The 27,906-nt window shown below is 44.2% G+C and overlaps 1 protein-coding gene across 3 annotated transcripts in view; it reads left to right on the top strand.

Annotated features, from left to right (window-relative positions):
- Positions 1–26,790, top strand: part of TNFAIP1 (TNF alpha induced protein 1) — a 30,212-nt gene extending 3,422 nt beyond the window's left edge. For 2 of the 3 annotated variants that reach the window (XM_032216608.1, XM_032216606.1), the window contains exons 2-7: positions 4,540–4,892; positions 8,745–8,914; positions 10,076–10,165; positions 16,489–16,541; positions 24,189–24,384; positions 26,007–26,790. In XM_032216608.1, coding sequence (XP_032072499.1) covers positions 4,679–4,892; positions 8,745–8,914; positions 10,076–10,165; positions 16,489–16,541; positions 24,189–24,384; positions 26,007–26,228 — 945 coding nt within the window. In that variant the 5' untranslated portion in view covers positions 4,540–4,678 and the 3' untranslated portion in view covers positions 26,229–26,790. Of the gene's footprint in view, positions 1–612; positions 700–4,539; positions 4,893–8,744; positions 8,915–10,075; positions 10,166–16,488; positions 16,542–24,188; positions 24,385–26,006 lie in introns of those variants that run through there. The other variant, XM_032216607.1, reaches the window with a different exon arrangement.
- Positions 26,791–27,906: the final 1,116 nt, after the last annotated feature.

Raw genomic sequence — 27,906 nt, 5'->3', positions numbered from 1 at the left:
CCAATCCCAATTGCCACAAAACGAGGACTACCGGTATTTATCAAATTGAGAAAAGGACCCTAGCACACTCTAGCATCCTCGGTGTATCAAAATAGGACACAAAAATGGGAGGACCACTTATAAGTCAGTTTTTCTGGTACCGTTGTAAGTTTGAACGGACGCTAAATGAGTTGTAACTGGACTACCTGTGAATCCAGGGGGCTCCAGTTGTGGATGAAACCTCCGGCACCCTCGGTCGGCGTGACCATTAGTGACAAGTGCAACACTCACATCTGTCTTTGCAACTCAAATCGAGCTATTTTTATGGCCATTTTCCAGTTCGGTGACGTGCCATGGTCTTTCCTGAATGCCACCCAGTTGGCACTTGAGACAAGCTCAGGCTGGCCCCGTTGGAAGCAGAAACTTCTTGTGACGCTGGGTATTTCCAGTTTATTACTTTTTATAAAAGGCAATTAAAAAGTTTTTAAAAAAACAAAAAACAAAGTTCAACTGGGAGGAAGGAAAGGAAACGGTCCTATTGTTTGAGAGAGGCTGACTCAGACGCATTGCGTCATCCTTCAGGGCTGGAAACTACCCCCCCTCCCCCCAATCTTCCTGCTTGCCCCTCTGAAATGCCATGATCGAAGTCTGGACTTTGGGCTCCTCTCCCGAAGATAGTTTAAGGATTGCCTTGCTTGCGGATACGGCTTTAAACCACAGGTACCTCTTTTTCAACCTTCATTTCTCAAGATCATTTTTATATCCCAGGTACCCTCTTTAGTTTGATTGGTTAGATCCCATTAAATTAAGGCAAAGATTAATTGCCGTATACAAGGGGATGGGGGGGAAACCTTGGTCTTCAATTGGAATGAGTACCCCTGGTGAACGTTTCCTGAACACAGGAGGTCTGATTATATTTTTCAGAGCTACATAACTTTCATAATTTGTTTTAAAAACTGTCTGACATAGGGATCTATGTGTGATTATATATGTGTCCATTTTCTGTTTAAATCCACTTTTCCTATATTCTTCAATTAGAGAGAAGTTGACTCTTATCAAGTCAAGAGCTGGTCAGAGCGCCTTAAGAATTTGCCCTAAGTCTAGTACCTAAATGGCATCATATAACAGGGGTGGGGAACAATGGCCCCTTTAAGACTTGTGGACTTCAACTCCCAGAATTCCTGAGCCGGCCAGCATGGTTGCAATGTCCCAGGGTCGTGTGATCACCTTTTGTTAAGCAAAGTCAGTGGGGAAGCCAGATTCATTTAACAACTGCATTAATAACTTAACAAATGCAGTGATTCACTTAACAACTAGATCGTAAAATGGAAGGAAGCTCACTTAACAATTGTCTCACATAACAAGAGAAATTTTGGGCTCAATTGTGCTCGTAAGTCGAGGACTACCTGTACAAGCTGCTCAAAAATCTTAAAAAATAATTTCCTGGAAACGCTGTTTGACCTGTTCTAAAGGGAACTTGAACCTCAACCAGCTCCCAGTTGTTTTCCTGATCCCCTCCGGAGATGTGTCATTGTGTACCAATAGATCTCTAGAGAATGCTCTGGTTCCAATAAATTAGAATTCTGGCTCTTATTTTTGGAGGAATGCTTCTGATCTCTTCTTACCACCTGCTAAACTATAACATGGCTTCATTGTTTTTTGGCGAAGAGTGTCCAGGCAAGATGGTTGATAAAAACAGAATGTTAGGGTTCCAAGTAAGTCCCCCAAACGAAAGAAGACTCCGAGACTTGAAGTTCCTCAAAGTTCCATTTTGTTAGAGAAGCCACGTTGGCACATCTGGGAAAACCCGGATCTGAAAGCTTCCATGTTTTTCCCACCCAAGTAGAAATTCAAGTCCCTGCCCAGCACCCACATGTCCACCACGTGGTCCAATCAGGCCCCATGTCAGCCTCTACTTTGCTTGCTTGCTATCGGCTGCCATAGTAACGGGGAGGGTGGGGGCATATGGTATTATTTTTTTGAGGGGGGGAGTTGTTAAGTGCTGGAGGAGTTATCAGGAAGGGAGTTTTCTTCTCACCATCTTCTGTGCATCCTGATGGCTCATGTTTGGGCTTGGTCAAGGTCAACCATCTCTGCATACCAACTGAATGAGGCCACTTGAAGATGCACCCCACATGTCACCTTTGGGAGTTGCACATTGGACATTGGGTTGGGGTAACTGGAGGGAAGGTCCTGGGTAAACGTTTGATATGTATATGTTCGCTCTTTTCTGCTTCAGATCTTGCTTTTCTTTAGCTGTTTTCGTTTCATATCCAGTAAAAGTACCTTTCTCCCTATTCAAAGGGAGCTGGGGGTTTTCTTCCTTGGATACTGAATGAGGCACGCTTGACACCCCGCCCCAACTGGAGATGCCTCCCAGTCACACCCCTCAAAGTGCAGGGCAAGATGACCTTGACTCTCTGAGAAAGGAATGTTGTTATGACTATATAGAGCAGTGATGGGCAACCTTTTTGGCGTGGTGTGTCAAAAATTGGCAAAAAATCGAGCATAACTCACGTTGTGTGTCACTTCGACAAAAACATAATTTTGCGCAATTTATAGTTTAAACTACAAAAATGTATAATTGCAATATATAATTGTATTTAATAAACCAAAAACAAATTATTTAACATACCTGCTTAGTAACTTCTTTGTTCATCAGTCGATTTCGTATGTTGCCCTTGATATTATTGAACTTGTTTGGGGTGCCGTGAACCAGGGCTGTGGAGTCGGCTGCTTCCAGCTCCACGTCCTCATCAACATGCCGCTCCAGCCCGCCCCAAGAGAACTCAGATATTCTCTTAATAATTGCATCTTTATTCTGCATATCGTGAAATAGAACTGGCGCACATCTTAGGAGAGTTTCTTTAATAAATTCTCCCTCATTAAGCGCTTTTGCATGCTGAGCTATGGAGTGAGCAATGCTCAAACTTGCAGAGTTTAAATTTGTAGAGCCTTTCATAAATTTAAGGATGGAGTTACCCTTAAACTATTGGCACCCCAATAGTTGCTGCTAATGGCGCTCACAGTTCCCGTTGGCACTCCGCTGTTCCCTGCTGTGGTGCGGTCGTAACCGACAGTCCCAGGAGTAGACTCTCTGTGCCGGCCTGACTGGAGAGAGGCACGCACTGTTCCCGCGCTCCTCTCCTGCGGGTCCTCCCTCGCCGCGCTGATGACGTGTGTGCGCACGGCACGCACGCCTTACCAGCAGCCCCTGCGCTCAGAAAGGGGCGGCGGCGATACAGTAAGTGAGTGAGGGCGGGGGAGATCACACGTCCCGCCCCCCCCCCCCGTTCCTCCAGCACAGATTCTTTCATCCTCGGCGGCCGTGCAGGAGCCGAGGATGAATCGCATGAAATCCTGTGCGTGTCACCCCAAATGGCTACGCGTGTCAGCACTGACACGCGTGTCATAGGTTCGCCATCACTGATATAGAGCATGGGTCGTCAACCTGGTCCTTACCGCCCACTAGTGGGCGTTTCGGGATTCCAGGTGGGCGGTAGGGTCTTCAGAGGTTAAAACCTTCTTTTGAGCGAGTGGGCAGGCGCGATCGCACACATCAATAAACCAACGTGCGCGTGCACGCAAACAAGCAAACACGTGGGAAGAGGAAGGGGAGGAGTGGAAACTGATAGCAGGGACAGGCAGATAAGTTTTGTTATAAAATAAAGCGGAGCAGAGCAATTGCAAAATAGGAGAAAGAAAAGTTATAGGCAGGAGAGAATTGTTGTTGGCTAGTAATAATAAGTGGGCTAACTAGCTCAGCCTTACTTTTGCACATTGCCCTAAGGAAGGTAAAAAAAAGGAGATAAAACAGAAAAGATCCAAAAGAATTAACAAAAAAAGGGAAGAAAAATAGAGAAAAGGGGATAAAATAAAGGAGGAGAGTAAGCAGTGTTTAGTCTGGCTCATAAATTAAGTTTTATTATCTTATAAAATAAAAGAAAGAAATAAGTAAAGGAAAAAGAAGGAGAAAATAAAAAAGGGAAAAAGAGATCCTTGATATAGTGAAATACTATAAGAAAGGTGAAGAAGAAGAAGGCAGGAAAAGGAATTTTGTTTTGATGGTGACACTTAATAAAAATTGGCACCTAATACAGCATTGTTTTTGGTGTTTGTAATAAAAGGGAAAAGAGAAGGGAAAAAAGCACTGTGTGGAGTGCAGATCAAAACGTAAGAGTAAAAGTAGTTGTTAAATTGTGAAACAAATTTAGAACCCATGTCTGAAAAAAAGAAATATGCTCATGTTCCGCACTTGCACAAAAACTAGTGGGCGGTAAGGAAATTTTTCCATCAAGAAAGATCCATTAGTGGGGGGTAGGTAGAAAAAGGTTGACTATCACTGATATAAAGTATCTCCCATACTGCATATAATCCCCCACTCCCGTTTTCCCACAGCATTGAATGTGGCAGGCCTGAAGGCTCAGTGCAAAAGATGGCTTCCGGGCCTGACACGGACTTTACCGCTGAACGTGTTGTGTGAACCCAGCCCAACACAATCAGTTCAACCAACAACAGTGAAACAAATCCCTTTTTTTCCTCTCTCTCCTCTCCTTTTAGAGTCTCTCAGCTGTGGGTCCAGTGATTTCCAAGGTGTTCTTGAGAATCCAGTTGGAGACCCGCACGGTTTTCCCCTCCAACCACGGCGGAGTCGGTGAAGCCCACCCACTGCCGTGTTGTCATCTACTTGCAGAAGGAGATGTCCGGCGACACCTGCTTAACCACCCTCTGCCCCGCTTCGGGAGCGAAGCCGAAGAGGTGCAGCACCAAAATCGGCAGCCTGGGCAATAAGTACGTGCGGCTGAATGTCGGGGGCTCCTTGTATTACACCACCGTGCAGGTGCTGACGCGCCATGACACCATGCTGAAAGCCATGTTCAGCGGAAGGATGGAGGTGCTCTCTGACAAGGAAGGTGGGTGCTGATGAAAACAAGCGAAGCCGATGTTCTAACCCAGCTCCCCAAACACGAGAAACTCTCCGCAGTTAAAGCAATGATTCCTTTATTAGGAGCGCCAGCAAAGAGTTTCTCTCTCATAGCAGGCTAACAAGTCTGTCCGGCAGGGAGATGAATAGTCGTCTGCCACACTTATTCATCTCCCCCCCACCCTGCCTTTTATCCCCAGAGCTAGGGTGGGGCTTCACTAGCAGCATTAATTTTTCCATCCCAAGGACTGGCCCATAGATTTCCATTGCTCTCCTCTCCTCTGCCTTCTGTGCATCCACGCGTCAGGCACTGAACCCAGCTGTTCCTGCTCTTCCTCATCAGCCTGGGGGCTACTGACTCTCATCAGCCTGGGGGCTATTGACATCTGAGGACTCATGGACAGCCCAGGCTCCACCTCTGTCTCTCTCTGCCAGCTCCATTCCCTCTTCTCCCTCGGAGCTCTCAGGTTGCCTTGATGCTGGCCCTGACTCCCACGATTTATTGAGCTTTTCAACTCCCGGTAGGCCAACCATGGATAAATCCAAGAAAAGAAAGGTTTCAGAAGAAAACAGAACATTTAATTCAACTACCATATTTTTCGGAGTACAAGACGCACTGGAGTATAAGACGCACCAAGATTTTGAAGAGGCAAATTAAAAAAAAAAGTTTTTGCATTCTGCAGACCTCCCAAAAACGGCCCATTTTTCACGAAAATGAGCCCGTTTCTTTTTTTAAAAAAAAGGGCATGAATAGCCTTTTGGAGGTTTTTAGAGTGCCGTATTTTGCCCCTCCCCCAACCCCCAGGAGCACTCTATAAGCCGCCTAAAGGCTATGCATGCCCTTTTGTGACAAAAACAGGACATTTTTGGGAGATCTGCAGAGTGCAAAAACAGTTATTTTTAATTTGCCTTTTCAAAACCTTGGTGCATCTTATACTCCAGTGTGTCTTATACCCTGAAAAAAATATGGTAATTGTCCTAACGGTTAGGAAGTTTTTCCCCAATTCCAGGTTGCTTCTCTCCTTGATTAGCTTCCCTCCATTGCTTCTTGCCTTCCCCTCTGGTACTTAAACTAACTTGAGTAGTTTAACCCTCTGTCACTTAATATAAGACTTCGTTTAATTTCAAGATAAATTATTCGTGTTTTTTGGCTTTGCATTTTTGCAAACGCATCTCCAGCCACTCTTGCAGAATATTCCATTGTGAAACAGGATCAGTTATGTTTGTGGGTCACCTCTGATGGGAGCAAAACGGGGGTGATGCATCCATGTTGACTCTCTTGATCTCTTAGCACAGCAATTCCTCTCTACTGGCTCCAAAGTTTGGGAGTGGGAGATACAGTTTTGCATTGCTTCTCTTTCTTTGAGTTCTAGTTGGCCTCAGCTTACAACCACAATTGAGTCAAAATTTCTGTTACTAAGTAAGATGTTAAGTGAGTTTGGTCCCATTGGATGGAGACATATCAAGGATTTTTAAATCTAATTAATTAAAGTTATAATTGGCCTCTTTTTCTCTCCCCCTCCCCCCATGTTTTATTTGTTTTATTTATATCACTTTCCATGTGATCTGGGTACAGTTATTTAAACAGTCATAATCCACATATTATTTGTTATATTCATCACAATAGTGTAAATAATATAACTATATATTAATATAATTACAATATATCTTGATCTTGATCTTCCTCATCAAATTCTCTCCACATTAACATTTCCTCTTTTTATATCTCTTCATTTCTAACTTCTGTTTCCATTGTCCAACCGTTGGTAAAATACATCCCACGTCAAAAAATATTCCGTCTCTTCTTTATCCTTAACCATACGTGTTAGTCTGTCCATTTCTGTGCATCCTAGTATTTTCTTAATTACGTTCTCATCTATCGGAGTCTCGTCGCTTTCCCATTGTTGTGAAAATACAGTTCTGGTTGCAGTTAATATATGTAAAACCCAGAGGTGAGTTGCTTCCAGTTCAGCCCAGATCAGACGAACTGGTAGTAGTGATGGCGGGAGGCTCCTCCCACCCACCCGGACACTTCTGTGCATGTGCAGAAGTGTTGCACGCATGTGCGAGCACGCCCGAACCGGTAGCAAACAAATTGGCAACCCACCACTGGTAAAAACAGATATATAACTTCTTTATCATATTTTTCTGGTAGAATGTCCAACAGAACAATCTCTGGTTTCAAGTCTATATACTGCTTTATCATTTTTTCCAACCAAGTGTGTTTTTTCATCCAATGTTTTTTTTAGCTTTCTTTGATAATGTGACAAAATTAGTGGGCCAGAGGAATGCCGTCGATATAGTTTACTTGGACTTTAGTAAGGCATTTGATAAGGTAGACCATAAACTACTACTACTTAAAGTAGAAGAATGTGGGTTAGACAGCATCACCACCAGATGGATTCGTAATTGGCTGACCAACCGCACTCAAAGTGTAGTCCTCAATGGAACTGCATCTTCATGGAGGGAAGTATGCAGTGGAGTACCCCAAGGCTCTCTTTTACACCCAATACATCTTCATGAATGATTTGGATGAGGGAATAAATGGGGAACTCATCAAATTTGCAGATGACAGCAACCTGGCAGGAATAGCCAACACTCCAGAAGATAGGCTAAAGATACAGAAGGATCTTGACAAACTTGAACATTGGGCACTATCTAACAAAATGAAATTCAATGGTGAAAAGAGAAAGGTTCTACATTAAGGCAACAAAAACGGAATGCGCAGGTACAGTATAGGTAGTACCTTGCTCAACAATAGTAACTGTGAAAGGAATCTTGGAGTCCTAGTGGACAACCATTTAAATAGGAGCCAGCCGTGTGCAGCAGCTGCCAAAAAAGCCAACACCATTCTAGGTTGCATAAACAGAGGGATAGAATCAAGATAACGTGAAGTGTTAATACCACTTTATAAGGCCTTAGTAAGGCCACACTTGGAATACTGCATTCAGTTTTGGTCACCACGATGTAGAAAAGGTGTGGAGACTTTAGAAAGAGTGCAGAGAAGAGCAACAAAGATGATTAGGGGACTGGAGACTAAAACATGTGAGGAATAGTTGCAGAAATTGGATATGTCTAGTTTAATAGAAAGAAGGACTAGGGGAGAGATGATAGCAGTGTTCCAATATCTCAGGGGTTGCCACAAAGAAGAAGGAGTCAAGCTGAACTCCCTGAAGCACCTGAAGGCAGGACAAGAAGCAATGAATGGAAACTAATCAAGGAGAGAAGCAACTTAGAACTGAGGAGTAATTTCCTGACAGTTAGAACAATTAATCACTGGAACAACTTGCCTCCAGAAGTTGTGAATGCCCCAACACTGGAAATCTTTAAGAAGATGTTGGATAGCCATTTGTCTGGAACGGTATAGCGTTTCCTGCCTAGGCAGGGGGTTGGACTAGAAGACCTCCAAGGTCCCTTCCAACTCTGCTATTGTATTGCATTATAGCTTTTGGGCAACTCCACCACATATGATAATATGAGCCCAGTGATTGGTTACACTTCCAACATTTGGCAGATCTATATTTATACATTTTAGCCAATTTTGCCAGTGCAAAATGCCATCTATAAAATATTTTATACAGGTTTTCTTTATATGCAGTTGACATAGTCAATTTTACAGTTCTTCTCCCATAGTTTCTGCCATTTATCTAATTCTGTTGCATATCCAAAAGTTTTTAGCCCAGGCCATCATTGTCTGAGATCTGTTTGCAGCCTGTTCGGGATTACCTCCCAAGACGAGGCAAGTTTTTCTACGAGTCGTCTTGGTAGAAAACAAAGCTCTGTGGGATAATTTTCTCACCTGCTTTGTTTGAAACCCAAGATCTGCTTCTTTCTTTCCCAGGTTGGATCCTGATCGACCGCTGTGGGAAGCATTTTGGAACCATCTTAAATTACCTGCGGGACAACACGGTTATTCTACCCAAGAACCGTCAGGAAATCAAGGAGCTGATGGCCGAAGCCAAATATTACCTCATCCAGGGCTTGGTGGACCTCTGTCAAGCTGCCTTGCAGGTAAGAGAGCTTAAGAGAAGGAAGGTACCCTAGAGGTCATCCAGCTCAACCCCTTTACTCAAGGCAAGCATCCTACTCGGAAAAAGTCCTTGATAAGGGGAAACCAGTATATATTTAAAGTTCTTTGGGGAAGGACAGACTGCAGTCTGCCATGTACATTATTATTCTGGAGATGGGAGCCCTTGTGCCCCACTCCCACCCCCAGTCCTGAATTTGAGGGCTTCAAACACCAACACCACCACACCTCAATGTACCGCAACGAATCTTTCAAGTGCTCTGTTTTAAAAAAGAAAATGGCGTCTTCAAACTTTAAAGCCGTCACTCTCTTAAACCTCTGAAGAGGTCCCTCAGATATCTATTCATGGCATTCTCATGCCGCCTTTGAAAAGTGTGGTGCAGGAGGGGTGGGGGGAGAAATTAACCACCAAAATTCTCTTCAAGATTTAAGACAAGGGTGTTGAACTGGATTTCTTCGAGGGTCGGATCAGCATTTAGTACTCCGTGGGTCGGGGGGGGGAGGAACGGGAGGAGAGATGGGATGGACGCCTCCTGCGGTACTCTATACGCCAAAAATGGGCTGCGCAGACGCCTCCTGAGCTCCCCCCCTCCACAGCCCGTTTTCAGCCTCCCCGGCCTCCAGCATCACTTTACCGGTCAATATGGGGTGAGGAGAGTTGTGCAACCCCCCCCCCCCCCATACATATACACACCTCGTTTTTGCCCTCCCCAGCCTCCAGCAGCACTCTGCCGGCCAAGAATAGGCTGCGCAGAGGCCTCCCAAGTTCCCACTCACACTGCCCGTTTTTGGCCTCCCCAGCCTCCAGCAGCACTCTGCCGGCCAAAAACAGGCCGCACGTGGCTTCTTTTGGCCAGCAGAGGCACCGCGCTCTGCCCCTTTGGTATTTCCAGGCCGTTTCCGCGGGCTGGATTTAAGCATCCCGTGGGCCAGATTTCACCTGTGGGCTTTGAGTTTGACACCCCTGGCTTAAGGCCTAAATTGTATCCTGCAACAGCCCGCTCCCAACATCTTGGCAAAAAGAACAATGGAAAAGCCAGATGTGCTTAAATCTTCCTTTCGGCCGTTCAGAGTAATGAGATTCCAGAGGCAGTGGCAGTCTACCCTGTTCTAATCTGCCTGAATGTGTGCAATTCTGTTTGCAGGACAAGAAAGAGGCCTACCACCCAATCTGCAATATCCCTGTCATCACATCACCGAAAGAGGAAGAGAGGCTCATTGAATCAGCCATGAAGGTACTGAGGGGGCATGAGGAGAGAATGAGCAGATGAAAAGGGCCAGTTCCCACATTATAGGTAGTCCTCAACTTACGACCACCATTGAGCCCAGCATTTTCGTTGCTAATTGAGAAATTTGCTAAGTGAGTTTTGCCCCATTTTATGACTTCTCCTGCCACAGTTGTTAAGTGAATCATTGCAGTTAAGTTAGTCACAATGAATCTAGTTTCCTCAGTGACTTTGCTTGTCAAGAGGTCTCCCAAGGTGCTCACGTGACCCAGGAATGCTACAACCGTCATAAGTGTGAGTCAGTTGTCAAGTGGCTGAATTTTGATCATGTGACTATGGGGCTACTACAGTGGTCACTGTTAGGAATATAGTCTAACGGTTGGGTTGGTAATATATAAAACATATAGCAATGCTGTACCTGTTTCTTTAAATCATACTGTAAAATGTGATTGGTTGCTGTTTTCCTCAATCGGCCATAAGAGGGAGCCAGAATGACTGTTAGCTCTCTGTTTGTTAGATGCTGGGCTGATCTGATCTGAGTGTTTTGGAAGCTGGCTGTTAGAAAGTGCCGTCAGCTATTGTAAGTTTTGCAACTGCTAGCAAACTTTTGAGTACCAGACTGTTTGTATGATTATGGACTATGTTATTTGGATTATCCCTTAACTGAAAGACATTGATGACTGACTGTCTTATCCGTGTATGACTTGGACTGTTTGATGGACTCTGATACCTCTATTTCCACGAAAGCAAAAGCCTATTCAAACTGCAGTGTCTCTGTATGCTGGTTTGTGTGTTCTCCAACACAACTCTCACAATGCTTCTCTGAACGCACTCGCTCTCCCAACGGGGAACTTACCTAACAGTGACAACTATGAAATATGGTCATAACTCACTCTCTTCATGGTCACCAAGGGAACTGTTGTAAGTCGGGACTACCTGTACAGTCCCAAGAGGCAACTTTGTTTTTTCTTTGGAGATGTTTTGCTCTCTCAGAGCTGAAGAAGCTTCTTGGATGAGAAGCGAAACATCTTCAAAGAAAAACAAGAGAGTCCAGTTGCCTCTTGAAAAAAATAGAATAAAATAGAATTCTTTATTGGCCAAGTGGGATTAGACACACAAGGAATTTGTCTTTGATGCATATGCCCTCAGCACATTAAAAAAAAAGATACACTCGTTCCGAATTGTTAGGTACAACACTTAATGATATTCATAGGGTACAAATAAGCAATCAAATCATACTAGGAAACAATGTAAATTATAGGGCAATAAAGTTGCAGTCGTAAGTGGGAGGAGATGGGTGATAGGAACGATGAGAAGATTAATAGTAATGCAGACTTAGTGAATAGTTTGACAGTGGTGAGGGAATTATTTGTTTAGCAGAGTGATGGCGTTCGGGAAAAAACAGTCTTGTGTCTAGTGTGCAGTGCCCTATAGTGTTGTTTGAGGGTAGGATATGAAACAATTTATGTCCAGGATGTGAGGGGGTCTGAAATTTTTTCACAGCCTTCTTTTTGACTCGTGCAATATACAGGTCCTCAATGGAAGGCAGGTTTGTATCAATTGTTTTTTTCTGCAGTTCTGATTATCCTCTGAAGTCTGTATCCGTCTTATTTGGTTAGAGAGCCAAAGCAGACAGTTATGGAGGTGCAGATGACAGACTCAATAATTCCTCTGTAGGACTGAATCAGCAGCTCCTTGGGCAGTTTGAGCTTCCTGAGTTGGCGCAGAAAGAACATTTTTTTGTTGTGCTTTTTTGATGACATTTTTGAGGTGTCCATTTCAGGTCTTGAGATATGATAGACCATAGAAGTTTGAAGGTCTCTGCTGTTGATACTGTGTTGTCTAGTATTGTAAGAGGTGGTAGTATGGGAGGGTTTCTCCTAAAGTCTACCACTATTTGGGACAACCATTTGGCTGGCTACACCATTTGGGACATGGTTATCCCAAGGCACCTTTGGGACAACCAGGACCTGGATGACTGAGAATCTCCCTAGACAGTCATACATTACACTAATCTAGGAGACGAGAATGTCCAGCATGCGGGCTGCCCTTTTTGTCCTAATACAGTTAGTCCATGATTTGCAACCATTGGTGTAGTTTGAGTTAGTGCCATTGAAAAAAAGTGATTTACAACTAGTCCTCACATTTACAACTGTCGTAGCATCCCCACAGTCATGGGATGAAAATTCAGGCGCAATCAACATGTATTTATGATGATTGCACCATCCCTGGCTCATGTGATCATCATTTGCAACCTTCCCAGCCAGCTTCTGGCAAGCAAAGTCACAGGGAGAAACTCCATTTGCTAAACGAGTGCCTGATTCACTTAACAAGTGCAGTGCTTCACTTAACAGCCATGGTGGAAAGCTGTTGGGGGCAACTCACTCAACAACCCCCTTGTTTAACAAGTCTGGGCCAATTGTCATCATGAAGTTGAGGGTTATCTATATTATTTTGCTATTTTGCTTTTTTAAAAGCAAAATTCGCTTAACTGCAGTGATTCACGTAACAACTACGAGGAAAAAGGTTGTAAAGTCACACTTAACAACTGCCTTGCTTAGCGACTGTAGAAATTCAGCTGCTAATTGTGACTGTAAGTGGAGGATTGTTAATGTTGCCTGACTCAAAAAAATCATTTAAAGCAGCATTTTACCCTTTAGAAAAACCCCAAACCTAACATAAGGGATCTTGACCACAGGTTTGGTGTGGTCCTTGAGCTAATAAGGTGTGTGTGTGTGTGTGTTTTAAGTACCACCTGCTCCAAGCCAGAGTCACCCCAAGCCTAGCTTGGCACCACCTGTGAAGCCAGCCACTTGTCTTCCTTATCAGTAGCTGGGAGTTTGAACTTTGCCATGGTATCTTAAGAATGAGGAAGAGGAAAAAGGAGGCTCCGTTAAGCTTTTAAATATCCACATTTTCCATGCTATTGAACACACCTAGAGGTGATATAAATATCTGAAGAAGGACCATTGTGGTTTACCTTTTGCAGCTCAAAGTTTTTAAGTTTATGTCAGATAAAACCAATTTTATTATTTTAGGGTTCTTCTGTTTGGGGCAACACATGGAACTTGCTGGAGGTGGGTAGAGTTAATGATGGAGGTCTCCTCCAAAGTAGATTGGGTTCTCTATTGTTCCTCTTCTCTTTCTGCTCCAATTTGTTGTTGTTGTTAATTGTGAAGTCTTGTCCAACCCATCGTGACCCCATGGACAATGTTCCTCTAGGCTTTTCTGTCCTCTACCATCCACTGGAGTCCATTTAAGCTCACACTGACTGCTAACTTGACTCTGTCCAGCCACCTCATTCTCTGCCGTCCCTTTCTTCTTTTGTCCTCAATCTTTCCCAGCATTCGGCTCTTCTCCAGTGAGTCTTTCTTCCTTCTCAGTAGGTGGCCAAAGTATTTGACTTTCCTCATCAGGATCTGGCCTTCTAAGGAGCAGTCAGCTGCTCCAATTAAGATTCCCCAATTTAGGAAATAACTTGCAAAGGAGTACTTGGAATAGTCATGCCTATCATTCATTCATTCATTCATTCATTCATTCATTCATTCATTCATTCATTCATTCATTCATTCATTCATTCATTCATGAACATTTATATGGCCACCCAACTCACTCTCAGTGACTCTGGGTGGTTTGCAAGGATAAAATTATATTGTTCTCTCTATTGTTTCTTTGGAGCTACTCCAGAAACATCCAAGTAAAGGGCAAAAAAGTGAAGATGGCAGCTGTGCCTTTGTTTCCCCCCTGTGCAAAAGCCACAGAGTTGCTCCATGGCAATTTTTTTTTAAAAAAAAAATCCCAGCAAGGAAAGCTGTACAGACTTTTGAGTCTCACCTGCATCAAACGGCCTCCTAAAGGATTTTATGCGCTTTTAAAAGAATCAGATGGTTAAACTTTTTCTAGACTGAGTTGCTTCAAGACTGCATGATTTCAAGAGCCGAGGTGGCGCAGTGGTTAGGGGTGCAGTACTGCAGGCCACTTTAGCTGACTGCTATCTGCAGTTCGGCGGTTCTAATCTCACCGACTCAAGGTTGACTCAGCCTTCCATCCTTCCGAGGTGGGTGAAATGAGGACCCAGACTGTGGGGGCGATATGCTGACTCTGTAAACCGCTTAGAGAGGGCTGAAAGCCCTATGAAGCGGTATATAAGTCTAACTGCTATTGCTATGATTCACTTAACAACTGCAGTGATTTGCTTAACCATGGCAAGAAGGTTCCGTACTTACCATTGGGGGTGTGCTCACTTAACCACTGCTTTGCTTAACAACAGAAGTTCTGTCTCAATCTAACAGACAGATTAACAGAGTTGGAAGGGACCTTGTAGGTCATCTAGTCCACCCTCCCTCCCCCCCTGCCCAAGCAAGAGACCCTACACCTACACTATTCCATTGTGGTCATAAATGAAGGATGACCCGTACTGGGAATCTGAAGGCCTGGCAAGATTATCTCCAAGGCTTATTTTTCTCCTCCTCCTTGTGCCATATCTGTCATCGGACGGTGGCCATGTTGGCAATCCTATTTTTGTTAACGAAAAACTGTTGCTGACTTTTGCCCAAACCCTAGATTTTGAAGCCCTGATCTTCTTCTTCTGCCTGGGCCTCGTTTGCCTTCAATCGTTCTCTGGAGGATTAAGTGAAGTATGGCATATTTTTCCGGGTGTCGCATTATATGTCCAAAATATTCTAACTTCCTTTTTTTTTAAATGGTTTTGATGGTTTCCCTTGGCTTTCCCTGGCAGTTTGTGGAGCTGACAGCAGAAATGGACAGTGAGGAGGTTGGGGAGGAACAGGGGCCAGGCCTGGGGATTGAGGAAAGCTGAGATGAGGGCTCTGTGTCAGAGGCAGAGAAGGAGCTAGACAACAGCAAGGCAGAGGAACAGCTGGAGCCTGTTCCCAGTGTGCGCATGCGCAGAGCTGCCAGAAGACAAGAACAATTAAGAAAGCCGGGTCGACTTAAGAGTAAAGCCACACCTTGGAGGTGATTGGACCCTCCCATAGGAAACAAAAGAGGAGTGAACGGAGAAGGGGCTTTTGCAGGAAACAATGCGTTTATTTGGTTGTGGAAAGAGAGGAAAGTTCTGTTTGCAACTATAAGAGACTCTGTGTCACGTTTTGCCTTGCCCTGCATTTGGAACTGGCTATTTGGCAGCTCGCCAAACGTGATAAGGTTCGTATTTGATAAACAACCCACTAAAAGACCGTTTGCTAAGCCTTGCGGACTGTGAATGAAAGGAATTCACGGTCGTGCAAAGCAAAGGGGTTTCGCCAGGAAACAAGACTCCGCTTCTTGCTTGTTAAGGATGCCTGGGTCAGAACATTCCCAGGTGCCTTATCCCCTCCTCATTTCTGATTTTGTCAACCCAGCTTATACGTAACAGCCGCCTATTGAAATCCACATTTCAAATGCTGCTAGTCCCTTCAAGTGGTTTTTCTGTCCGAGGCCAATCTCCACTCCGTAGAGCAGGATAGAAAAAAAATGTAACCTCTGACAAGCCTGATTTTCAATCTTAGGCTTATGTCGTGACTGCAGAAGAACCTTTTCCATTTTGAAGAAGGCTGTTCGAGCTTTCTCTATCCTTGTCTTTATTTCAGTGGTCATGTCCCAGCTTTCATGTAAATTGGAACCGAGTTTTTCTCCTCCTCTTACCTGTGTAAAACTTCTGAAACAGGAATGGTGGTTGTAGGTTCCCATAATGATCTGGGAACAGTGGTGGGATTCACCCAGTTCGCACCTATTCGGGAGAACCGGTTGGTAACTTTCTAAGTAGTTCAGAGAACCGGTTGTTGGAAGAAATCTCCTTTTGTTTTTCCCCACTTTACAGGGCTAATCCTGTAAGGAAGGCAGGAAGCCAACATTCTAGTGTTGTTTCTAGCCCAGTGTTTCTCAACCTTGGCAACTTGAAGATGTCTGGACTTCAACTCCCAGAATTCCCTGGCTGGGGAATTCTGGGAGTTGAAGTCCAGACATCTTCAAGTTGCCAAGGTTGAGAAACACTGTTCTAGCCTAATCTTTATTGACCTGCTTACAGAAACTGCCTCTCTGGTTAACCCTTATCACATTGCAACAGCTAAGACGAAGCTTCCATCGACCTGAGTGACCTTGAGTTGGCCACGCCCACCCAGTCACATGGCCACCGAGCCCCACCTACCCAGATGGTCATTAGGGCAGAGAACTGGTTGTTAAATTATTTGAATCCCACCACTGCCTGGGAACATTCAGTACTTCCGTTCCCAGAGCTTTGTGGGATCCAGGACAATGAGTCTCCGTGAGCTTTGATGTTCTTTCTTCTGCCTGCATTGACACCCCTTTTTCTCCCCCCCCTTTTTTTTCAGCCAGTGGTGAAGCTCCTTTATAACCGAAGTAACAACAAATACTCCTACACAAGGTAAACGCCTCTCTTCTCTGGGCTGATGCTGAAGCTTAAAAGACCAAGCTTGGAATTGTAGGATGGTCCGATCCACCTTTCTGTTCCCTGCGGTGATCCACCAGTTGAATCTAGGAAGACCCCAAACAGACCTAAAAGCTTTGCTACACTGTACAGGTAGTCCTCGACTTACAACAACTCCCTTAGTGACTGTTCAAAGTCACAACAGCGATGTCAGCATTCCAAGTAACGCACCCACAGAAAGCCAAACTCTGAGGCAGGCAAATTTCTCGAAGAACAATTTATTGGATACATCATATTGGCACAACTGGTGAAAAGCCGACTCTGAGAGTTCCCGCGGCTTTCACCTAATTAAAAAGTAAAAGTTTCCTTTCCCCCCCCCAGTCACTGGTCATGCTGTCCAATCAAGGTGCTGGCTGGTTGCTTGGTTACTTTACTCCTCCTCTGGCCAGCCACCCGTCAGAACGTCCTTGGTTCCCACAGGAAAACTTTCTTGTTTTGGCTACAAAGCCCCCTTTAGCTATTTCCCCCCCTCCCTGCCCTTTCTTCTGCAACCCCAAAGCCTCCAAGATGGCCTCATCCAGGTTCACTTCCGGGTTGACAGGCACTTTTGACAGGCACCTTTTGCAACCTTCTCACAAGCAAAAGTCAATGGGGAAGCCTGATTCATTTAGCAACTGGGTTACTAACCTAACAAATCCAATGATTCACTTAACAACAACTGTGGCAAGAAAAATCATAAAATGGGGTAAGCTCATTTAACTTAGCAACATACATTTCACGCTCAGTTGTGGTTGTAAATTGAGGACTACCTGTCCCGATAGATAATATATTCCTTATACCTGTTTGAATAGGCCCATGTTGTATTTCAGGAAATATATGAACCCACCAATCTCTTGTATGGGTATAATTCGGAAGGATAAGTTTGGGGATCTGGGACTGCTCCTCCAGAATTTGCCCCTAGGCTGTATTTTTAAAGAAGGGGCAATACTTAAATCTGTAGAAACTCCTATTTGTTACTATTATTATTTTGGTTTTTCATGTTTGCTGGAAATTTACGTATTCTTTATGCTGGCTCAGCCTATGGTGTGGAATGACCCACAAAGCATGTTGCTTAAGGGCAGCAATCATCCCTCAGCCGGAGGAAATTAGCAGGTTCCTTGTTTAATTTATTATTGTTTAATTTATCATTCTTTATCATTAAGTTATCCAGACCTCGCTCTTCCCCCCCCCCAGACATTAAGACCCAGTTGAGTTGGTGGTCCCTGCTGTGATAATTTGGTGTGTATGTGTATGGTTGACATTTTCCATTTATATCTATATATCTATGTCTGTGTATGTGTAGTATATGTGTAGGTATATATGTATATATATGTGTGTGTGAAGGTATGTATATAATGTAATGTAATATAATAATATAATATAATATAGTATAGTATAATATACTATAATAATATAATATAATATAATATATTATAATATATAATATAATATAACATAATATAATAATATATAATATCAGAGTTGGAAGGGACCACAGAGGTCTTCTAGTCCAACCCCCTGCTTAGGCAGGAAGCCCTATACCACTTCAGACAAATGGTTATCCAATCTCTTCTTTAAAACTTCCAGTGTTGGAGCATTTATAACTTCTGGAGGGAAATTTTTCTACTGATTAATTGTTCTAACTGTCAGGAAATTTCTTCTTACTTCTAAGTTGCTTCTCTCCTTGTTTAGTTTCCACCCGTTGCATCTTCTCCTGCTTTCAGGTGCTTTGGAGAATAGCTTGACTCCCTCTTCTTTGTGGCAGCCCCTGAGATATTGGAACACTGCTATCTTCTCACCCTTAGTCCTTCTTTTCATTAAATTAGACCTATCCAATTCCTGCAACCGTTCTTCATATATTTTAGCCTCCAATCCCCTAATGGTTGCTCATGTCTGCACTCTTTCTAGAGTCTCCACACACAAACATATGTATGTATGTATGTGTGTGGGTATAAAATACATTAAAAGTAATCCTCATTTATGATTGGTCACTTAGCAACTGTTCAAAGTTACAATGGACCTAAGAAAAGGTAATTATGACCCGGTTCTGGAATTCCAACAGCCTCCTCCTCACCCACCCTGCCCCCAGTTAAATGTCCGCATTTTGAGCGCTTGGCAACCAGCCTGCATTTACTGCCATTTGCAGTGTCCCACAGTCACATGACCATGATTTATGACGTTTTTGCTAGCGTTTGGCATTTATTTCCCGTTTCAAGCAAAACCTACCCATAGCAAACAATGAATTCCAGGGTGGTTGTTTAACAACTGCCACAAAAAGGGGTGTAAAATTAGGTGCGGTCACATGGCTGACTCAGCTTACAACCAACACGACTTACAACCATAACTACAGGCTATAACCTTAACTCAATTAGTCGTAAGCGGAGGATGCATTAGATGTAACATGTATTGCAAATAGATATAACTAACTGATAACCCGGCGTTGCCCGGATATTTATTTATAAGGGGCGGGGGGGGGGGGGGCGGAATGTCCAGACCAAACGTAATTTCTAGTGTTGGATTTTCCCCCTTACCAGAGGGAGACCCCTTGTGGAGTACTGGGAAGCCGTTACCATGGCAACTCCACTGCGCTGTACAGTAGAAGCCATTTTACGGCAGTACAGTAGAAGTCATTTGAAGGCACAACAGCCTGTATCGTAACAGAATACACACACACACACACGCTCCGAGGGGTGTTAGGGGTGTCTTACCCCCACGGTATTTGTTTCCAAAGAGTAAGTCATCTGTGTACCAAGTTTGGTTGAAATTGCTGAGGTGTTCCAGAGTTATGCTGGAACACACACACACACACACACACACACACACACGGACACAGACACAGAGCCATTTATATATATATAAATACAACAACTGCTTCCTTTCTCTGTCTATCGGCTCATCACAAGAGACCATCCAGACAGAATTGTGATGAGCCAATAGACAGAGAAAGGAAGCAGTATGCCTGCTCCCATATTTGGGCATACCAGGGGTTGTGACACTAAATACATACCTATTTCCCTGGCTCAGCTGATAAAGGAGGAGAACCTTGTGGCTTAGTGGCTAACACAACTGCCTAATATGTAATACAGCACAGGTTCAATCCTAGTAAGGGTATGGTTAGCTGATGAGAGCTAAATAGCTTGAAATAGATCTATACTAGTCTCCCTTTATTTATTTATCAGCACAAATACAACATAAATGTGACAAAGGCAACAGTAAAAATTTTGGCTTTCTGTCTGGATGGTCTCTTGTGATGAGCCGATAGACAGAGAAAGGAAGCAGTATGCCTCCTCACATATTTGGGCATACCAGGGGTTGTGACATTAAATAGATAGATAGATAGATGATTGATAGATAGATAGATAGATAGATAGATACACACATACATACATACATACATCATACATATATTTACAATATAAATGTAAAGTGTACATTTTAAAAGCCAATAAAATTATACATTTTATATTTATCGAAACAAGTCAAAAGGACGTCTTGGAGTGAATAGGAATTTTATCAGATTCCAAATCACCTTAGGAGCCAGTCATTAAACAGAAAAGTTCTATTACTCTAGCAAAGCAATTGTAATTAATTAATCCTAGGCACAGATCCTAGATGCTTTATGATACAGTCAAGTTTTCAAAACAGCAGTCAAGATTATTTTGCCACTGATTAACATTTACTAGCTTTTCTGCGTCTTATCTACCTTTAATATGACAATTCTCTGGTCAAAGTGCAAGGTAAAATAGTATTAATTACAGTAGCGGCAGTAAAAAATGAAGCTGCTGCTGTTTAAAGTAAACAAAATTGCTGAAGTTAGCAATGAGAAATCAGAACTAACTGGTATTTGGACGCAAATTCACTAGTTTTGTAATCCATCTGTGACGGGGCAAGATGTCAAGCTAGGGGTATGTTGGACAACAAGTAGGTCCTGTGGGGCTGAATTCCAGGTAGTCCTCGACCTACAACCGTTCATTTAGTGAATGGCTGTAGGTCGAGGATGATCTTCAAACCAGGGGTGAAATGCTACTGGTTCGGGCAAACCAGTATTTCCGATGATCAGGTGTGACGTGCTATTTATATTAGCTAGAATCTTCGGATTTCCTGCTTTCTAGCTAATCTCAATCGTGTGGCACAGCGGATTCCACCACCCCCTCGCTGTTCCACTTACCTTTGCAGCCGCGCTCGGTAGCAGGCTCCGCCCACCCACCTGGACGTCATCACGTCCCATTTTTGACGCTCTGCGCATGCACGGAAGGTCCTGCGCATGTGGCGCGCACTCACATTTGCAAACCAGTAGAGAAGATAAGTTGATGTCACCCCTGCTTCAAACATTGTGGGCGCTTCATCACTGGAGGTCTTTAAGAAGAGAGTGGAGAGTCCCTTGTCTCCTGCTTGAGCAGGGGGCTGGACTAGAGGACCTCCAAGATCCCTTCCAGTTCGATTCTGATTCTGTAATTTGAAGTTAATGCTGGTGCAAAAAAAAATTTATTTTACAACCAGTTCTCTCACACTTAAATGACCATCACGGTGTGTCTCCATGGTCACATGATTGTGGTTTGGGCAGTTGACAACCAGCATCTGTTTAGAACGGTCCTGGGCTCACCTGATCATTGCTTGCAACATTTTTCCAGCCAGTTTCGAAGAACCATCATCCCTAACCAGTGACGTGCGGTGAGGTTTATGGCTGGTGAGGCACTGACACAGTGGTGGGTTTCAAATTTTTTTAGACTTGTGGACTTCAACTCCCAGAATTCCACAGCCAGGCATGCTCAGTTCCGATTTAAAGCGACAGCATTTGTTTTTCTCCTTTGCGAAAAAGTTTCCTTCATTCTTTTTCTTCTCCCTCCCCCTCCTTCCTCCCTCCCCCCTCTCTCAAACAGACACATGCACACAGAGAAGTTGGATTGGACTATCTCTCCTACCCCCTTCCCTCTCTCACTCACTCACCCTCAAACAAACACAAACACAAACACAGAAGTTGGATTGGAGCCGATCCGAGCCTTTGATTGCAGGCGGAGCCACGTTGCCTTTTCAAACTTGTAATCAGTGAAGCTGGGCTTATATAGTTTTATCCAGCGTGTGTGTGTGTGTGTGTGTGTGTGTGTGTGTGTGTGTGTTTGAAAAGGCAACATGGCTCTGCCTGAAATCAAACTACACTTGGGGAGGGATCTACACTTGAGGATGACATTTGAATTCCTCCCCCTCCCTCCGACCCACACGTACCTTTTCCAGCTGTTTCAGAGAGGATTTCAACTCTGCTTTTGCCTGTCATCATGAAAAGGAAAAAATGTAAAAGGAAAAAGGCAAGAGCTGAGGTCAGGCTGAGCTAGTTGCTGCCAGAGTCACCGTGGATGACTCTGCTTAACTGTTTAAAAAAGCCTCTAAAAAAGATATAGGTAGTCCTTGACGTATGACCAGAATTGAGCCTAAATTTCCTGTTGCTAAGTGGGACGATTGTTAAGTGAGTCTTGCTCCATTTTGCAATGTTTCTGCCGCAATTGTAAAGTGAATCTTTGCAGTTGATACCGGTGAATTAGTAACCAGGTTGTTAAGCGAATCTGCTTTTTCTCCCTTGACTTCGCTTGTCAGAAGGTCACAAAAGGGGATCACATGATCTTGGGACACCGCAATGGTCATAAGTATGAATCCGCTGCCAAGCATCTGAATTTTGATCACATGATCATGGGGATGCTGCAAAGATCATAACTGAAAAAAGGATCATTAAACTTTTTCCTGTGCCATTGTAACTTTGAACCGACACTAAACAAACTGTTGTAAGTTGAAGACTACCTGTATTTGGGTGAAAATTTTCCTGCCTCTTTTGTCATCATTGACATTTTATCTGGTTGTCTTCCTCACCAGAAAGCCCATTTTTCGCACCCTGGTCTGGTGGATAAATTTGGAATGTTTAAAATGTGGGAAATTTGCTCTAAGGCAAACTCCTCACACAGACAGACAGACAGACACACACACACACACTTTCTCACAATACACATTCCCCCAAATCTTTTTTCCTCCTTTTGGGTCAGGAGTCTCTTCTAGAGCAGTATCTTTGCACCTAAGATACTGCTCTAGAACTGAGTTAGCCCTTTCACAAGCCCCATTTGTCTGCGGATGGTGGGTGGAGCTTAGAACCTGGGCAGAGCCTATTAACACTCCCCCAAATCTTTTTTTTTTGTGAGGGTGCCATTTTTATTTTCTGGGAATAACAACGGAGTCTGAGTCTTTTATGCCAACCTCTCGCTGAGCTTGTCGATCAGAAACGTTGGCGGTTCGAATCCCTAGTGCCACGTAATGGAGTGAGCTCCCGTTACTTCTCCCAGCTTCTGCCAACCTAGCAGTTTGAAAGCATGTAAAAATGCAAGAAGAAAAATAGGGACCACCTTTGGTGGGAAGGTAACAGTGTTCCGTACACCTTTGGCATTTAGTCATGCCAGCCACATGACCACGGAGACATCTTCTGACAGTGCTGGCTCTTCGGCTTTGAAACGGAGATGAGTACTGCCCCCTAGAGTCAGGAATGACTAGCACATATGTGCGAGGGGCACTTTTACCTTTACCTTACTGAGTAGATTCTTTTAGTTTATCTACAGGTAGTCCTTGATTTATGACCACAAATGAGTCCTAAATTTCCAATACTACAAGTAGTAGATAAACTAAACTAGTGTATTTTTATTTTCCAGGAATAACAACAGAGGCTGGAGTTCTTTTATGCCAATCTCTGAGTAGATTCGTTAAGTTTATCTGCAGGTAGTCCTCGACTTATAACCACAAATGAATCCTACATTTCCGATGCTAAGCAAGACAGTTGTTAAGTGAGTTTTGCCCCATGTTAGTCTGTTCTTTTCTGCTGAAGGCCGGAGTGGTAACGATGTACCAGGTGAGAGCAGTCTGTGTTGGAACAGTTAGAATGTGAGAACCTCTATATAGGTAGTCCTCAACTTACAACCATTCATTTAGTGACTATTCGAAGTTCAACAGCACTCAAAAAAGTGACTTATGGCCATTTTTCATACTTATGACTTGCAGGATCCCCATAGTCACATGATCAACATTTGGATGCTTGACAACCGGTTCACATTTATGGCAGTTGCAGTGTCCTAGGGTCATGTGATCAAAATTCAGATCCTTGGCAATTGATTCATAGTTATGACCATTGCTGTGTCCCAGAACCAAGTGATCCCCTTTTGCGACCTTCCGACAAGCAAAGTCAATGGGGAAGCCAGATTCACTTAACAACTGTTTGACCAACTGTTTCACGACTGCAGTGATTCACTTAAGAACTGTGGCAAGAAAGGTCGTAAAATTGGGGAGGGGGGGACCTCATTTAACTGTCTCCGTTAGCAACAATAAATTTTGGGTTCCATTCTGGTCACAAGTCAAGGACTACCTCTTATCTCCAGATGCTTCTGCTTGCTCAAGAGAGCCGCTGGAGCTAGGGATGAGCCACATGTCTCTCAACACGACGTTTTTGGTGGTGGAGGAAAATTGAGATATGGAATCCTTCCAGCTTCCCAATTGCCCGGAATCGCTTTCGATGGCGAGTTGAGTGGTGTCCAAATTTAATAAATAAAGCCAGTGCTGTTTTTTTTCCCCTCCCTCCAGCACCTCGGACGATAATCTCCTGAAGAACATCGAACTCTTTGACAAGCTCTCGCTCCGGTTCAACAAGAGAGTCCTTTTCATCAAGGACGTCATCGGGGACGAGATCTGCTGCTGGAGTTTCTTTGGCCAGGGGCGGAAGCTGGCCGAGGTCTGTTGCACCTCCATTGTTTACGCCACGGAAAAGAAGCAGACAAAGGTAACCGGCAATTGTTCTGACCCAGCTCCCCAAACACGACAAACCTTCTAAAAGTTAAATCAATGATTCCTTTATTAGGAGCGCTGGCAGCCCTGGCAAAAACAACTATCTCACCACAGGCTAACAAGTCCGTCCGGCAGGGAGATGAATAGTTGTCCGCCACATCTATTCATCTCCGCCCCCTGCCTTTTATCCCCAGAACTAGGGTGGGGCTTTGTAGGCAGTGGTGTGGCTCTTCTGTCCCAAGGATCGGCCCATAGATTTCCACTGCTCTCCTCTCCTCCTGCCTTCTGTGCATCCATCCATGAGGCAATGGACGCAGCTGTTCCTCCTCTACCTCATCAGCCACCTCTAGACTTGGGGGCTGTGGACTCTCCATCTGAGGGCTGATGGACAGCCCTGGCTCCACCTCTGTCCCTCTCTTTGACAGCTCCATTCCTTCTCCCCCCTCGGAGCTCTCAGGTTGCCTTGATGCTGACCCTGTGTCAGGATTCCAAATATCATCCAAAATTAAATCAGAGTCTGAGGCAAAGGATTCCTCAAAGTTCCAATTTATTAAGAGAGCCATGTGGGCACATCTGGGAAAAACCCAAATCTGAAAGATTCCCGGTTTTCCCCGCCCAGTTGAAAGTTCAAGATCTTGCCCCCACACCCACAAGTCCATCACATGGTTCAATCTCCCACTGCCATGCTGGCAGTTCGTCCCATCCAGTTCTGGTCAGGTGCAGAGGTGTAAAGACAAAGGATGACCTTGGCTTTCTAGAAAGAATGTTGTTATGGCTACATAGCATCTCACTCCTTACAATCCCCCCCTCTCATTTCCCCACAATAGAAAATGCATAGTAGAATAATAGAAAGTGTGGCAGGTCAAAGATCCAACAGAAAAGATGGCTGCAGGCCTGATACCCTGACTCCCACACCTCCTCGTCCTCTGATTCGGCTGCTGGAGGCCTGACAGGCCACAACAGTGATTCCGGGCACCGGAGAATCATGGCTGAGAGTCCTCTGTGAAGGTCTCAGGATTAATACTTGAGATACCTGCTGTTGCGGGATGTGAGGGATGACAGAACATCACTTCAGGCAGTCCAGGCAGACTAGACGGAAAACATGACCCAATGAACTAATTTGACTTTATTGTAAGGCTACCTTTCAGGATCTTGCAAACCTGAAAGTACCAATCTCCCACCGTCTTTTTGACCGTCTGAGAAGTTAAAGAGGTTCCTTTCGGAGTTTCTTTTTCTGCCTGTCCTGAAGCTGTGGCCTCCTTGGAGTGGATGTCGCTTGGCTAGCCACCCATTTAGATCGCTCGAAAGAAGACTGGGCAGGTTTTTGGAGGCCTACCCGTTGCAGCTGCTGTTGGTTGCGGTTGCATGCCTCCTCAATGGCAGAGAGCAATATCTTAAATCCAGATAGTGGAGACAGTGTCCTGCTTTCCATTTCTGACTCCCACAGACAGTTGCTATGGTATCTCTCGGTTTATTCAAGGCCAGGATATAATAGCATGCAAACTAAAACAGAGTCTCGGATGCTTCCTTTGAATGAGTTGCTTTCAAATAGGAGCAAGGAGAATAGTCGGAAAAAACCGCTGCTCCGATTTCTAAAGCTACATCTTCTTCCTCCAGGTCGAATTCCCTGAGGCCCGCATCTACGAGGAAACGCTTAACATCCTGTTATACGAGACTCCCCGGGTGCCTGACAACTCCCTGCTGGAGGCCACGAGCCAAAATCGGAGCCAGGCCTCCCGCGGAGAAGATGAGGACGGCAACTACGAGCCGCGTGACCGAGTCAGGCGCATTCATGTCAAGCGATACAGCACCTACGACGACCGGCAGCTAGGCCACTAGGGTTCCAGGGGGACACCCAGAGCCCCTCCCTTCCACACAGGGGTTGGGCAGCACGTGGCTTCGGCACTGGGGATCCCCTCGTGGGCCCAAATCTTCCAGGAGGGCAGCTTACATTTCGGCCACACTGCAATATAGTTTGCGAAACGTTACTCCCCGATGCTGCGTTAACAGCTGGGGGGCAACCTTGTGGGTTTGAAGCCATCCCTTGGCTGTTTTGTGTGGAATTGGATGGGATCCTTCTCTGCCTCGAGACTCTTCCTGAAGACCATAAAAACAAAAATCCAGATGCTGAGACCAAAGAATCACACCTGAACACTACATTGTGACGATGAAACACTACAGTTTTATAGCCCCTGGTCCCCTTTCCCAGACAAGGCCTGGGTAGCCGTGACTGTTTTTTTCTCCTTTAGCAGAATGTGATTTTTCCCCCCAATTTTTTTCTTTTCTTTTTGGCCATAACTAAGAACTTCTGATGCCACCTTGGCTAGAATCCTTGGGGCTCAATGTTGCTGGGAATAACTGGAAATCAACTTCATCCTGGAAAAAAAACACTGTCCTAGCACCTGATTCTTACTGATGCATTTGCGGAGAAATTTGAAGGGAAGGGATATACTTGGTGTGCATCTTCTACCAGTAGTCCTCTACTTACAACCATCATTAAGCCCTTGGTTCTCGCTGAGCTTGGTTGCTTTCTTGCAGACGTTTCATTACTCAAACTACATAACATCAATGCTAGTCACTAGTTACTAGCACTGATGATGTTGTCTAGTTTGATGATGAATGTATTTATGATGATTATGATCATGATTTATCACTTATATCTTTTATGTACACTGAGAGCTTATGCATCGAAGACAAGTTCCTTGTGTGTCCAATCACACTTGGCCAATAAAGAATTCTATCCTATCCTTTTCCTGTTCCTATTCCTTTTCTATTTTCTATTCTGATCCATTTTCCATTTTCTATTCTCTATTCTATTCTATTCTCCTATTCTATTCTCTATTCTATTCTCTATTCTATTCTATTTATTCTATTCTATTCTCTATTCTATTCTATTCTCTATTCTATTCTTCTATTCTATCCTCTATTCTATTCTTCTATTCTCCTATCCTCTATTCTATTCTATCCTCTATTCTATTCTATTCTCTATTCTATTCTTTGGATAAGGAAACATCTGCAAGAAAGCAGCTAAGCTCAGAGAGCACCAAGGACCCTCATTTTAACTCTTAAGCTACAAATATCCTCCATCATTTGATACAATCAAGCGCAAATATTTGCGGCTAAGCAAGACAGATGTTCAGTTGTGCTCCGTTTTACGAGCTTTCTTGCCCCAGTCCTTGAGTCAATCCTTGTGGCTCTTCAGTTAGTAGCACAGTTGTTAAGTGAATCTGGCTCCCCCATTGACTTTGCTTACCAGTGGTGGAAAAATAGCCATAAGTCACTTTTTCCGGTGCCGTTGTAACTCCAAGCGGTCACTAAATGAATGGTTGTAAGTTGAGGACCACCTGGATCTTGCAGATACTTGGGGGTCTGGCTGCTGTTGGAAACCTTCAGGCTCAGGTGGAGGTGGGGGTTGCTGAAAGTGAAGAAGAAGCCAACCAAAAGCAGGAAGACCCAATTTTCCAGGTCTGAGGACAGACGCTTGCTCATTCAGAGATAGATAACATGGCCTGGATAA

This window comes from Thamnophis elegans, chromosome 4, assembly GCF_009769535.1.
Source record: "Thamnophis elegans isolate rThaEle1 chromosome 4, rThaEle1.pri, whole genome shotgun sequence".
NCBI lineage: Eukaryota > Metazoa > Chordata > Lepidosauria > Squamata > Colubridae > Thamnophis > Thamnophis elegans.
Note: the sequence above shows the minus strand (reverse complement) of the source record. Positions and strands in the feature narration are given on the sequence as shown.